The 13,756-nt window shown below is 40.4% G+C and overlaps 1 protein-coding gene across 1 annotated transcript in view; it reads right to left on the reverse strand.

Annotated features, from left to right (window-relative positions):
* Nucleotides 1-426: 426 nt before the first annotated feature.
* Nucleotides 427-13,756, reverse strand: part of LOC111143286 (tryptophanyl tRNA synthetase 2, mitochondrial) — a 92,835-nt gene continuing 79,505 nt past the window's right edge. Inside the window, exons 5-6 of the mRNA XM_022496925.1 lie at nt 3,852-3,970; nt 427-1,293 (exon numbers count right to left, since the gene is read on the reverse strand). Of these exons, the coding sequence (XP_022352633.1) occupies nt 845-1,293; nt 3,852-3,970 (568 nt within the window). The 3' untranslated portion in view covers nt 427-844. The remainder of the gene's footprint in view (nt 1,294-3,851; nt 3,971-13,756) is intronic.

The following is a 13,756-nucleotide window of genomic DNA, read 5'->3' on the forward strand; positions in this document are numbered from 1 at the left end:
CATATGGGGCTGTCTGCTCAGCAGGGGGCCTGCTTCCTCCTCTCTCTCTGCTTGCCTCTCTGCCTACTTGTGCTCTGTCAAATAAATAAAAAAATAAAATCTTAAAAAAAAAAGAAGATAATATCATGTATTTCTGAATTAAACAAAACAAAACTATACTTACTGGGACAATCAGTGTGGTTTCATCAGGGACAAGTTAAGCAACTGAAATACATTTAGACAGGTACTATCTCAGTGACAAATGAACTATAATAATCAATTTATTTTTATAAAGTCTCAACACAAATGGGTCCAAACGACATCCTGAGGATTATAAGTCTAAGAATCTAAGTACTACTAAGAGGGGCACCTGGCTGGCTCAGTCAGTGGAGCATGAGACTCTTGATCTCCAGGTGGTGAGTTTGAGCCCCACGTTGGGTGTAGAGATTACTTCAAAACAAAACGAAACAAAAACGTTTGAAAGGGCTGGGACACATAAAGTGAGCACCCCTAATAGTAGGTACTCCAGAGAGAGAGACAAATGATATCCTTATTTGCCAAATTACACCTCAATCACATTCGTGTACCTAAACTCAGGGTAAGGTGTGTGCCTCAAATAATTCAGGATTCAGAGTCAGACCTTCTTTCTTTCTTTCTTGGCCACAGCATTTGCTGATGGGATTTAGAACGCCGCTCTATTGGAAAGTTACAAATTCTTATTGATCATATGAAGCCAATAGTCCTGTGTACCAGAACTAAATGTCTCCAAGCCATCATTTTTCATTTGGGAGGAAAGCTGCCTTTATTAATTAGGAGTGCACAGGCCGCAAGACATAACAGCCTTTCTGCCATGCGGGGAAGCTTCCTATAGGAACCCCACCAATTTCTTCACCTCCTGGCACACGGGGTGGGCTAGTTCTTTGGCTCTGACGGACCCCATCTGTAAAACCTTCTCTAAGTGGCCCCGGTCCGTCTTCAGTTTCTCAATCTCCCTCTTGATGGGAGCAAACCGCTGAATCACGGCGTCGGCCACCAGCAGCTTGTAGTGAGCCGTGTCCAGGCCTGCACCCTGCTGGACCGCTTTCTCTATGGGGAGGCCGGCCACCGCTGCGTGAATGGCCACCAGGTTGGAGACCCCGGCTCGGCGGGTTGGCTCGTAGGTCACCTCCGACGTGAAGTCTGTCATAGCCTTGCGGAATTTCTGCACGATCTCCTCGGGGCTGTCTGTTATCCTGACCGTGGCCAGTTTATCAGGGTCTGATTTGGACATTTTGACAGAAGGATCACGGAGGGATTTTACCTTCTTCATGGATGCTAGAGAACAACGCACAGACGCACACCGACACCAAAGCCAGAAGACAAGAACAGGATCAGAAAACATCACACCAGGAATGTCAGTGTCTAGATCTTAGAAAGTGCCAAGGGGACGAAAGGGCTTTATTATTATTATTATTATAAACGAGTACGGCTGACACACCATGTTACTCCAATCTCAGTGTGCAACACTGATTTGACAAATTTATACATTATGCTATGTTCACCATACATGTAGCTGCTGTCCATCACCTACAATGCTACCACCCTGACTATATTCCTTATGCTGTGGCTTTTATGTGCCTTTTATTCCCGTAACTTACTCATTCCTAACTGGAAGCCTGTACTTTCCTCTCCCCTTCACCCATTTTGTCTTAACCCCCCTCTTCCCCTCTGGCAACTATCAGTTTGCTCTCTGTATTTACAGGTCTGATTCTGTTTTTTATGTTTATTTATTCTCTCTCTTTTCTTTTAAGATTCCACTCATGAATGAGATATGATATTTGTCTTTCTCAGTCTGACTCACCTCACTTAGCATGATACCCTCTAGGTCCACCCGTGTTGCCTCGGATGGCACAACCTCATCTTTTTTTACGGTTGAGCATATATGATTGAGCATGTGTCTAAATACCACACCTCCCTTATCCATCACCTGATGATGGATACTTACGTTGCTTCTGTATCTTGGCTATTGTAAATCATGCTGCAATAAACACAGGGGTGCACATATCTTTTTGAGTTAGTGTTTTCATAGCCAGTAGTGGAATTACCCGATCACAGGGTATTTCTATTTCTAATTTTTTGAAGACTCTCCGTGTTGTTTTCCACAGTGGCTGCATCAACAGTGCACGAGGGTTCCTCTTTCTCCACATTCCTGCCAACACTTATGATTTCTTGTCATATGACCTTATTATTTTTATCTGATTATAAAAATAGCAAATACCCATGTGAAAAATTCAAGCCATTTATATAAGCATGAAAATAAAGATCACCTGAAACATGTAATAAAACTGTTAGCATTTGGTTGATCATATTTTCATGCATCTTTTAATGCATCCATACACATACAATGTTTAATCTTAGACAAATGAAATCATTCTGCGTGTTAGCCGTGCATACCTTTCTAAAAAGTCTGGTCTATGTCCTTCCTCTCCTGCTCTCTTTTCCCTCTCTGCTCATCCCTGTTAGCTAATTACCCTCTGCCTAGAACACTGCCCTTCCTGCCCTCAACAAATTTTAACAATCTATGGCAATCCTTTCATTTCTTTACCACAGTTATGTAAGTGTATACCAACACACACACACACACACACACACACACACACACACACACACGTGAGTTGGTTATTGCTCTGATAGAATCAAGATGTTAAGCTGTGCTTTACAAACCAGTGTTATTAATAATTGCCTGTTTTATGGCTATTGCAGAAACATACAAGTTGAAATAAGTAAAATAATAATAGGCAAGAACATTAAACTACTACTTATTGCTAAAAGAAGCTTGATTTCAATGCATGGTAGGCCCATTTTTTGTTTGTGTGAATTACTGGAATAGCTTAGAAATTTATACCTGCCTTATGCTTCTGAACTCATATACTGGGCCCATGTTATACTCCTATAAAATGTTGTCAGTTTAATAAAGATGGACAGAACTTAGGCTCAATGATCTCTGCCTCTGCCACAAATCTACATCCCCACCAAAATGTTGATAGAGAAGCACAGCTTCTTTCCTCCAGAACCTTCCACACTTGTGTAGTCTCCCAGCTGCTGGTGAGGCTTCAGATCCGGTGGGGGGATTATACCTCCTATCAGTGTTGGGCATTTAAGAAAAGAGGGTGTGAGAATGATCAACTCCTTCTTGTTTTATCAAGCTGGTGATTCAGCAGTTCTCCTTCTTATGGCTTTGTTTTCTTGTGACTAGGGAAGGCGAGGTCCAATGGCTTTGGAATCAGATCTTTGCCATTAACTTGCTATGTGACTTGGATGCAAAATTAGCCTTGCCAAGCCTTAGTTTCTCCATCCATAAAATAGGGAAGAATATATGTATATATTATATATAATTCATTATAAAGTATTGCATAGGTTACTATATTAATATTTAATATAATATTAATACATTAATTTATTAATATATATTCAATATAACATAATTTACTAAAGAAATATAATTGGTAAGTTATATAATGCTTTACAATGAAAATAATTATTTTTCATTTTTAGTCTTTCCCATATATACTTTTCAATATAAAGTATTATATAATTTACCAATATACACACATATACATTCATGTGTGTGTTACATAATTTAATGAATTTGATTACTTTTCATTTTTAGTCTTTCCCATACTTTTCAAACTCTTTTGGCTATTTTATTCAATAATGTAATGAGGTCTGCCTGTCCCACAGGACAGAGAAAGATGGGGATCCTAGTTCCAAATCCTGAAGCCAGTCCACAAGAAAGCCAAGTTTAGTCCCAAGGAAATTCCAAGCCCCAGTCCATTATCCAATCCCGTCTTGGAAACCCGGCCTGATTTAACAGTGCTGTGTTTGTTACTTACTCAGAATGGACCTGGGCACCGGGAAGAACTCGCCATACTTCTTGTTAAACTCTCGTGCTAGACCCTGCACAAGCTCCATGTGCTGGACTTGATCCTCCCCAACAGGAACGTGTGTGGACCTTTAATAAAAGACATACAGAAAAGCTCAGCAAGGCTCCTGCTTATACTGAAATGATCTTGCAAGCAGCTGCATTTCCTGTGCCTATTTCGCTGTTGGTGTTCAACAAATGTTCACCAACTACAGAGGGAATGTTGAGACCCAAGTCTTTATCTATGTATCAGACAAATGCCAAAGAGACATTTGTCTACTCTAGTTCTGTTTCTTCCATAGCAGAAGAATACAGCCATCAACACCGTGTGACAGGATCTTGCTGGGAGGGAGGAATGGTATCTCAAAGAGCATATGCTCGAAGCATAATTGTATTTTAAAACCACTCCTCGTTCCCTCACCCAGTCAGCGCACATTATCCGAGCTTCGACCAGATGCTTTTTACTTCAGCGCTTGTGCTCACACTTGAAAGCCACTCTGCCCCACCCTGCAAATCAAAGATGGCAGAAAGCTCTTCAGGCAAGAGTTTTTCCTCCCTGTCATACGGGGAGTAACAAGATCTTTCTGGAAGAGGCTCCTTTGTTTTCCAGTAAATTGCAATCACAGTACAATTAATATGCCACGGGGAGCTTAAATGAACATATTTATCAGTACCGTATAGAGAGATCTCAAAAACAACGTTGAACGAAAAAAATATCAAGTTGTAGGAGACATGTAGAGTACACTGACACATAAATCTTAAAAGTACATAGGAAATGTGTAAGTACAGCTGCATGTGTAAGTATAATAACATTCTGGAAGCTCCTCCCCAAATCCATGATTGTAGCCACCTCCAGAGAAGGAGGGAGAAAATGATTCTGGGAAAAAGAACAAAGGAGACCTGAATTTTATCCCATAATATTTTATTAAAAAATAAAGATGCGAGCCAAAAATATTAGAATATAGGAGTTCGTTTACCATTATTTTAATCTCATATATAAAATTTGTAGTGTTGGATCTCGATGAGGTACATCAAACAAGGGAAGAATTAACCATTATGGAGAAGTCTTGATGTGGAAAACTTTCTCCTGAAGTATTACTAGGGAGAGACAGGAGATTTTAAGTCTTTTATTTAAGACTTAAGATTTAAGTCTTTAATGCTTGGCTGTGGAGTTTACACTTGATTATAAGTTTACACTTGCTAATAAAAAGAGAACAAGTTGCTATCACTTCTTGATCAAAAGAGTTTAATGTTCCTCCTGTGAAAACAGCTGCCTGAAAGTCAACTTGAATATTTACATGATAATGGTACATTTTGAGTGGAAAAATAACAGCTTTTCAAAACAGCTTCAGAAAAGGAAAATTATTCTCCATTTTTATGGAGAGGAAAACCTCTTATACCTGGTTAAGGAGTGGTTCTCAAAAAACTGGCAGAGATCTTCTTATTTCCCTTGTGAATTATTGTCCACAGGCTACTGGTCCGCTTAATAAAGCTGTCTAGCATCCAAACTAGCTTCTTTAATATAGCAAAACACTGGATAGCATTTTGAAAAATTTGAAACATCCCTCATTATTTTGCAATTATTTTTCTTTTTGCAAATTACTTTCCAGTCTTTTTCTTGTCTATGTGGATGTATAATTTTACATAACTGCAGTATAATATGCATACTATCTTTTATGTTAACCTAATAGATATTTCCCATGTTTCTAGGTGGTCTTCATTAACAGAATTTTTTAATAGCTTCATAAGAACATTCCTGTACTATAGTTACAGAACCGTAAGGAATTTATATGATTTCATAGCAGGTTCTTTTGAATATTCACATGGGGGAAATTTTGATTCAAGTTTATATATTTACATTAATATTATTTGTATTCAATTTGATTCAAAATTATCTTTTATAATAACCCAGAAGTCCTGGGGAGACAAATCTGGTGAATATATATTCAGTACTTTCTGGTCAAAAGCAAGTTATGATTGTTAGTTAATGAAACTAATATTTGTTTGTGTCATAAGATAGTTCTGTGTATATTTCCTAAGAAATGCTGATAAATGTTCTGAAGTTTAGAATAAGCAATAGGTTTGAAAGCAACTCCTTGACACTTCTTTTGTATGGAAGTAACACATTTTACTTATTAAAGAAAACCTCTGAACATTAGTTATGTTTTCATATAGCCCCTCAAATACTCATGTAGTTGGGCTGTGTGTGTGCATGTGTGTGAGAGAGAGAGAGAGAGAGCGAGCGCGAGAAATTCGGTATAGCACTCATTTAAGAGCACAGGCTTTGGGGATAGGCCAGTTTCAAATCCTGACTCTGACACTCATTTTGTATTACTCTGGGTAAATCATACAATTTCTATCATAGTCAACTTTCTTACTGTAAAATGGGAATAATAATATTTACCCCATACTGTTGTTGTGGAGATAAACTGAGACAAGGCATGTATGGTACTTAGCACAGTGTCTAAAATCTCATAACCCTTCAAATCACAGTAGCTAGGTAGGGAACAGAATTCTAAAATGGTATATTGTATTTCAGAAAGGTGTTCAAGGGGCGCCTGAGTAGCTCAGTTGGTTAAGCGCTCCCCCACCCCGCCTTTTTAAAGATTTATTTGAGAGAGAGAGAAGGTGTGAGGAAGGGGGTGGGGCAGAAGGTGAGAATCTTTTAGCAGACTCCGAGCACAGAGCCCAAGGCAGGGCTTGATCTCACAACCCAACCCCTGAGATTACAATCTGAGCTAAAACCAAAAGTGGAGGCCTGACAGCCACCTAGGTGCCCCAAGCACCCGACACTTGATCTCAGCTTGGGTCTTGATCTCAGGTTCCTAAGTTCAGGCCCCACACTGGGCTCCATGCTGGGCATGGAGCCTACTTTATTTTATTTATTTATTTATTTATTTATTTATTTATTTATTTATTTATTTTAAGATTTTATTTATTTGACAGAGAGATCACAAGTAGGCAGAAAGGCAGGCAGAGAGAGAGAGGGGAGGAAGCAGGCTCCCTGCGGAGCAGAGAGCCCAACACGGGTCTCGATCCCAGGACCCTGGGATCATGACCTGAGCCGAAGGCAGAGGATTTAACCCACTGAGCCACCCAGGCGCCCCTGGAGCCTACTTTAAAAAAAAAAAAAAAAAAAAAGGTGCTCAAGATGCATCGTCTGTACAGCTAGAGGTTCATTCATTACGTGACACTGATTTCAACTCCTCTGGCCTGGAATGGTCTAGACTCCATTAATGAGTGCCAACTCCCTGACTCTGTCTTCGCTTCCTCCAACTCAGGCCCAACCAGGGAGAGTCATATATACTCCCCAAACTAATCACATAAGAGTCTCCCTTCTAGTTGGCCAGCCTCCAGCCTCCCTGTGGAGGCTCAATTAAAGCATACCCGAATCTTCCTTTTTGCCACCACAAAGCCTCTCCGTTCCCCTGTTTGCCTTCAAGTCTCTTCGAAACATCAAACACGAAATCCAAGGGATGGTGGAGGTTTCCCCTGCTGTAGCAGGCTCTGAATAAATAGCCTTTATTTGTTCTCAGTGGGTAGTCTTTGTTTAAAGATGATCACTACTGGATTTAAACACAGAAAGCACACCTTTGGAATCATTGGAATAGGTAAAAGGAAAGAACGCTCAGTCTGTATAGCAGGAGACAGACAACAAGGAATTAAAAAAAACCGTCAATATTTAATGATGTGGAAAAATAGAAGACAAAACAGCAGGATATAAATTTGGGGGAAAATACATATAACCTGCACTCACGCCAAGGAGAAGCCACGGTGGTTAGAGTGGGGACTCTTGTTGGGCAGTTCTGGGGTCAGATTCCATCCTGACCTTCTGCATGTGCCCGGACAGGTTACTTGACCTCTTCACTCTTGTGTTTTTATTTTAAAACAACTGCCTACTCCTGGAGTTGTGTGAAGAGAGAATATAATGATGCACGTAAAACTTGTAGCCTAGAGCCTTGTACATGGAAGGCAAAGAAGAGATATTAGCTTAAAAAATTGATTTGAAGGAAATGCACTAAGATGTTCACAAGATCAGAAATAGTAGCAGTGATTTTTAATTATTTTCTTGTTGAACATACGTAAGAACATTTAAACTACATTAGAACATTGAAATAAACTGTTGACTCTCTCTCTGCAAGACTATAAAGACAGCGAAATCATGTATCCTGGATAGCTTACATGTCAAACATCTGAGGCAGGGAGTTAGGTCTGTTGGAGACACTTCTTCTGGTCTACTAGAATGTTCCTCCCATAGCTCCAACACCTTGGTTCCTTTATTTCAGGTCTAAGCTTAAATATCACCTCCTCAGAGAAGTGTTCCCTAAACATACTCTCCACAGTTGGTTTCTCCCTCTTATTCTTTCCTTTTTCCCCCCACCAAGAAATCTCTACCCCCAATGCGGGGCTTGAACTCATAACCCCAAAATCAAGAGTCACATGCTCTTCTGAATGAGCCAGCCAGGCACCCCTCCCTTTTATTCTTTTCCACATATCCCATTTCTTTTCTTTCTAGTATTATTCCTAATTAAATTATTTTATTTCATTTGTTTATTTAATTGTATGTTGTTTTCTCTCCTGTTAAAAAAATAAGTTTTTTTGAGAGCTTGTCTGTTTTGTTCTTAATTTCTAATCCCCACTAGAGCTGCCCAGAGCTCAAGAAATTTTTATTGAATAAGTAATCATTTCTTGACCTTTAGGCTAAGATCAAGTATAAATATTTATTGAATAAGGGAATGATCTCAAGAAGAGGGCACTATGACTGAGATAGTTTTATAGCAATAGAAAAATGACAGTGAAATCAGTTCGTCATCAGTTTAGAGGATCAGAGCCTGGACCCAGGAGTCAGACTACCTGAGTTTACACCACAGCTCCACCAGCTACGGGATGAGCCATCATAGCCCCACCTTCCTACTTTTCTGAGCCTCTGTCTGGAGTTGGGGGTCATGATGATGCTTACTTCAAAGGACTGTTTCAAGGATTAAATGAGATAACCAAGCACAGTACTTGACAGTAGAGCTCAATAAACACTAGCTATTGATTAGAATATATATTCATTAATATCTGACCTGATGAAGGACAAAATAGTGAAAGACTGATCCTATCAGGGCCCTCACTGTGAGGTCCATTGTGACTTTTTTCAAACCAGGATCATTTGGCTTTCTTGATTGGTGATTTATACCACAAACATAAATACTAACGTATAATCTCAGGGATAGTCACAGATCTCAGCAGCAATCCTGACACAGATAGAAAACATATTTGACCTATCTGATTAGGCAATCCCCAAATATGAACGGCATGTTATAGGGAATCTGAGAACCCCTTTAATTTAAAGAAAACAGAGACAGATAATGAATGGAAAGGAAAAAGCATAGGGGCACCTGGATGGCTCAGTCGGCTAAGTGTCTGACTGTGGCTTTGGTTATGATCTCAGGGTCCTGGGATCGAGCCCAGCCATCAGGCTCCCTGTTTAGTGGGAGTCTGTTTGTTCCTCTCCCTCTCCCTCTTCCCCTCCCCCTGCTTGCACTCATTCTCCCTCTCTCTCTCTCTCTCAAATAAATAAATATAATCTAAAAAAAGGAAGGAAGGAAGGAGAAAGAAAGAAAGAAAGAAAGAAAGAAAGAAAAAGGAAGGAAGGAAGAGGAAAGCAAGCAAGCAAGGAAGAAGGAAGGAAGGAAGGCAAAGCATGGGGACCATGACAATAGATCAGGAAGTGGTTTCTCTCCTTCTGAGGTCATATATGAATTCAGGAAATTCAACATAATAATCGTTAGGGCTTTGTCTGTTGCTCTCTTCCACACAGCCTGGATCAGAAGAAGGTCCCTGCTTCATCAGTGGTAAAACCAACAACATTCCTTTTTATGTTTCCCTCAGTGCCCACAAGCCCGCATGCGCTCCTCTCTGAGGTACAGGCACACAACCCCATCTTTCTAAGCCTCCCTCCTTTGACTGGACTCTGCTAGTCCCGCCTTGGGATTCTAGTGAGGCTGACGTGCAGAGGTCACTTTGACTCCCCCAAACCAAATTAGCCAACAGGGCAGGTTAAAAAGCAATTACAGTAGCCCATAGGAAATCACAATGGACTGCAGCTAACACAGAAAAAACAATTACCATAATCAATACACTTTAGGCACATCAAAATGAGTATTTCCACATGTCAAAATGGTTCCAGATCCACAAAGACCAAACTAAACAGAAAACACATTTAGTTTTCATAATGACTCTACATGCATCTTTGTTTTCTGTGAGATCCTTGCCTCTTTTCTTACAATTCTGTGAGGTTTTGCCTTTTTAAAAAAAAAAGGAGATTAAAAAATTTTAATTTTTTTCACCTGGTCCTATTGCTCGCCTTGGCTTCTTCATCTGATTTTAGTTTGTTTGTTTCTAGCCTTTCTTCCCTCTGCTCCTGCTGCTCTTTTCACCTCCTATAATTTATCTTGGCCCCTACTTCTCATCCACTGAGTTTACACTTTACATGAATTCAGCCTGTCTTTGATTCCACTCACTTATGGGGCTTATTCTCTTCACATTTTCAACTTCTCTCCTCATCGTCTTCCTTTCACTTCAAATAATTTAGAACTGCTCTTTTAAAATTTATACCCTACATAATGATATCCATATTAATGCCTTCTCTTTCCCCCAGTTTTTCTTTTCTTCCCTTTTCCTTTCTTCCTCTTTCTTTTCTTTTTCTTTTTCGTTTCTTATCTTTTTTTTCTTTTCTTTTCTTTCTTTTTTTTTCTTATCCTGACTGTGCTTCTTTCTTAGACCCAACAGAAAACAAAAGCCTTTCATAATTTTGATTGTTATAACTTCTGTCACATAATAATGCATGTGGTCTTCTTCCTTGGTGACTAACTTCTTTTTTCTTCTGCTTGTTTCCTTGTTGTATTCATGCTGACTTGGGATCTACCTCACCCTCCCGTAGAATTGGTGTCCAGATGAATAATCATTGCCTACATATATCTGCTCACAGAGAGTGGGTCTCTTATTCATTCATTCATTCTTTCATTCATTCCTATTTTGGCTGTGTTTGTGAGTTTTCAGTGCTGCTGCCTTTAACCGGCCTGGGTTGGGTGGAGTTTGGTGCTATTTTTCCTTTCGTGAAGGATGAACTCACCATCACGGGCTGCTTATTGAATATGCCTAATGACTCTCTAATTTAGGAATTATTTCTTGAACACCTATGATGTGCATGGCCTGTGCTAGGTCCTGTGAGAGATATAGTGAAGGTTTGTACCCTCTAGGGAGTTACAGACTCCAGGAGTAGAGAAAACACCACACGAAGCTATAAATTCTTCTGGCTAGTCCTCTTTCGGTGTGATCTCCATGAATGGCAACAGCATCAATCCAACTACACAAGTCAGAATGGTGGGGTCACCTGAGACCTCCTTCTCATACCCATCCAATCCATTATGAAACTCTACCCATTTTACCTCCTGCATTAGCTTACTGACTTCATCTTCACTGACACCATCATGACCCAAACAGACTAGTGAAAGAGCCTCTAGACGGCCCCAGGTGCTCTTGTCCCGCTGCAAGTCATTCTCTGTATTTCAATCAGTTCCGTGTTAAACATATAAATCAGATCATCTCACTCCGTCCCGAAAAATCACAAAGCACTTCCCATTGCTTCCAGGATTGGGTCATCCGTGGACATCTCAGCACCACCCTCTTCCTTCTATGCTATTTGTCGATTTCCAGGGGCTAGCAGCCTGGAAACTTCTGGTTTTTGGTTTATCGTAGGTTCTCACTCTAGAGCTGGAAAGTGACGGAGAAAGAGGCTCGCAGCCTGGAAACTTCTGGCTTCTGGTTTACCGTAGGTTCTCACTCTAGAGCTTGAAAGTGACGGAGAAAGAGAAGACAGTCCTGCTTGGCATTTGTGGGTGAGTATGTGGATGGTGGCAGACGGCTACAATGAGGTTTGGCCAGCAGCTTTCAGGATCTCACAAAAATTTGGGACAGACCGGCCTCACAGAGAAAGGGTATAATTCAAGAACCAGAAGTCCCTCAAGCAGTTTTAGAAACAGATTATCTCGATTGTCCTCGATGGCATTCTCAGACATTATGGTCAATTTATCTCTTCTCTGGAATTAGCAAGTGTGAAGCTTGCCAACCAGCCGTCATCCTCTCTACGCTCTGATTTTGGTTGGCTTTGGTTCTGTTTACTCACAGCTCCTGAGGCCTCTGTTTGCTCATTTTCCTACGTCATGTCAGCTTTTGCTTTCACTCTCTTCTTACCCCCTTCCCATGGTTCTCCGATTGTGTTCTCGGAGAAGAGACACTGGTTAGCCCAGGTGATCGATCTCATGTCTGTTTGAGCGACTTAGTAGCACTTCTCTCAAACTTCATTTCTTTATCTGTAAAATGGGGATGATATCACTTACCTGTCTTGCAGAGCCGCTCTGAGAATCTGAATAGTTAGCGTGTGTGTAGTGCCTGACCACTATGCCCACCTCTGTTAATTCCTTCCTTCCCTTCGCTCAAGTCCATGCAGAGAGCCTTTCTCTGGATAAGCAGCACCACAGGTACTTAACATGTATTTACTACATGTCAATAAAAACTGGGTGTGTGTGTAGAGAGAGAGAGAGGAAAGGAGACAGAAGCATTTTCTTAATATATAGCCAGTTATTTGAAATTGGATATTCAGAAAAAGAATGCAGATGCAAAATAAAAACTTGGAGCAAATGCCATTGTTCGGTATCTTGTCCCTCTTCAAATATCTGCTATTTTATTATATTCTCAAGCCTAAGACGGTCTCAGCTTTCCATTCCTGGGTCTCATACCAAGTTCTACCAAAACAATGGAATAAATCTCTCATATGCTTATCTGGAAGGCTCTCCTTTCATTCCCTTCCCTTGTGTTTATTCTCTGGCTCACCATGTCCCACTTACTCCAGTGGTGTTATTGACAAAAGCAAACACAAAATCTACACACGCTTTGCATCAGCATTTGGTAAAGAGGCTACATAGAGGTTGGCTGGAGGGAGAAAATACAAATGTTTTTTGAATCCGTCTAACTTGCTTGTTTGTTATACTTACAACGTAAATATTCATAGACATTCTGGTTATGACCTGTTTCCAAATCCAGAACTATCTGTAACATAAACCAAACAAAAAATAGCCCAAGTGCTTGAGCTGTGCAGTAGGGAAAACAACGGCACAGGCTAAAAATCGGACCTGGGTTTGAGTCCTGTCTCTGCTACTTAATACGAAGCAGTTAGGCATTTCTAAGCCTGGGAGGCGAAGCATAATGAAACAGATAAGAAATGTACGTTAGCAGCATTAATGCTGCAGAAACCAGAACTGATTTTATGGTACTTGTCTGCATACTTTGGAGGGGTCCAAGGGACACACATGCCCAAGAAAAGTGGGACACGTGTGTGTAGCAACGGTCCCCAGGGTGACAGTCTGAAAGGAGGAAGGCAGGAGAAAGGAGCCCAAAGGACCAGAGCCTACAAGCAGAGAATGTGCAGACAGAGGCTGGAGGTCCGGCCAGAGACCAGATAGGAGGCAAATGTAGGGCTGTTTCTCTTAAGAAAAGGAGTATGCCATTGTCTGTTCCACGCCCAGGATCTAATTATGGCATTGCAGGTAGATGGTTGCTAAGCTAAGGTAGGAGGCAGTTGTCTTGAATGTAGGTAATTACCTGGTTATAATACTTTAAATAAATTTCTCTGCTTAATGAATTATATATAAAACATCAGAAACCTGATGCGGATACATAACAATCTGCTACCATAGCTTCCTTTTAGAAAAGAGGAAAAAGAAAGGTATTACATGGCATTCTTAGTGTATATGCTAACTACCAAATGGATCAGTAAGAGTTAAAGAAGGAATATGTATAGTATAGGTATTTCTTTGCTTCCCAGGAGTT

This window comes from Enhydra lutris, unplaced genomic scaffold (assembly GCF_002288905.1).
Source record: "Enhydra lutris kenyoni isolate GAN:26980312 unplaced genomic scaffold, ASM228890v2 scaffoldscaffold9, whole genome shotgun sequence".
In the NCBI taxonomy this organism is placed as follows: Eukaryota; Metazoa; Chordata; class Mammalia; order Carnivora; family Mustelidae; genus Enhydra; species Enhydra lutris.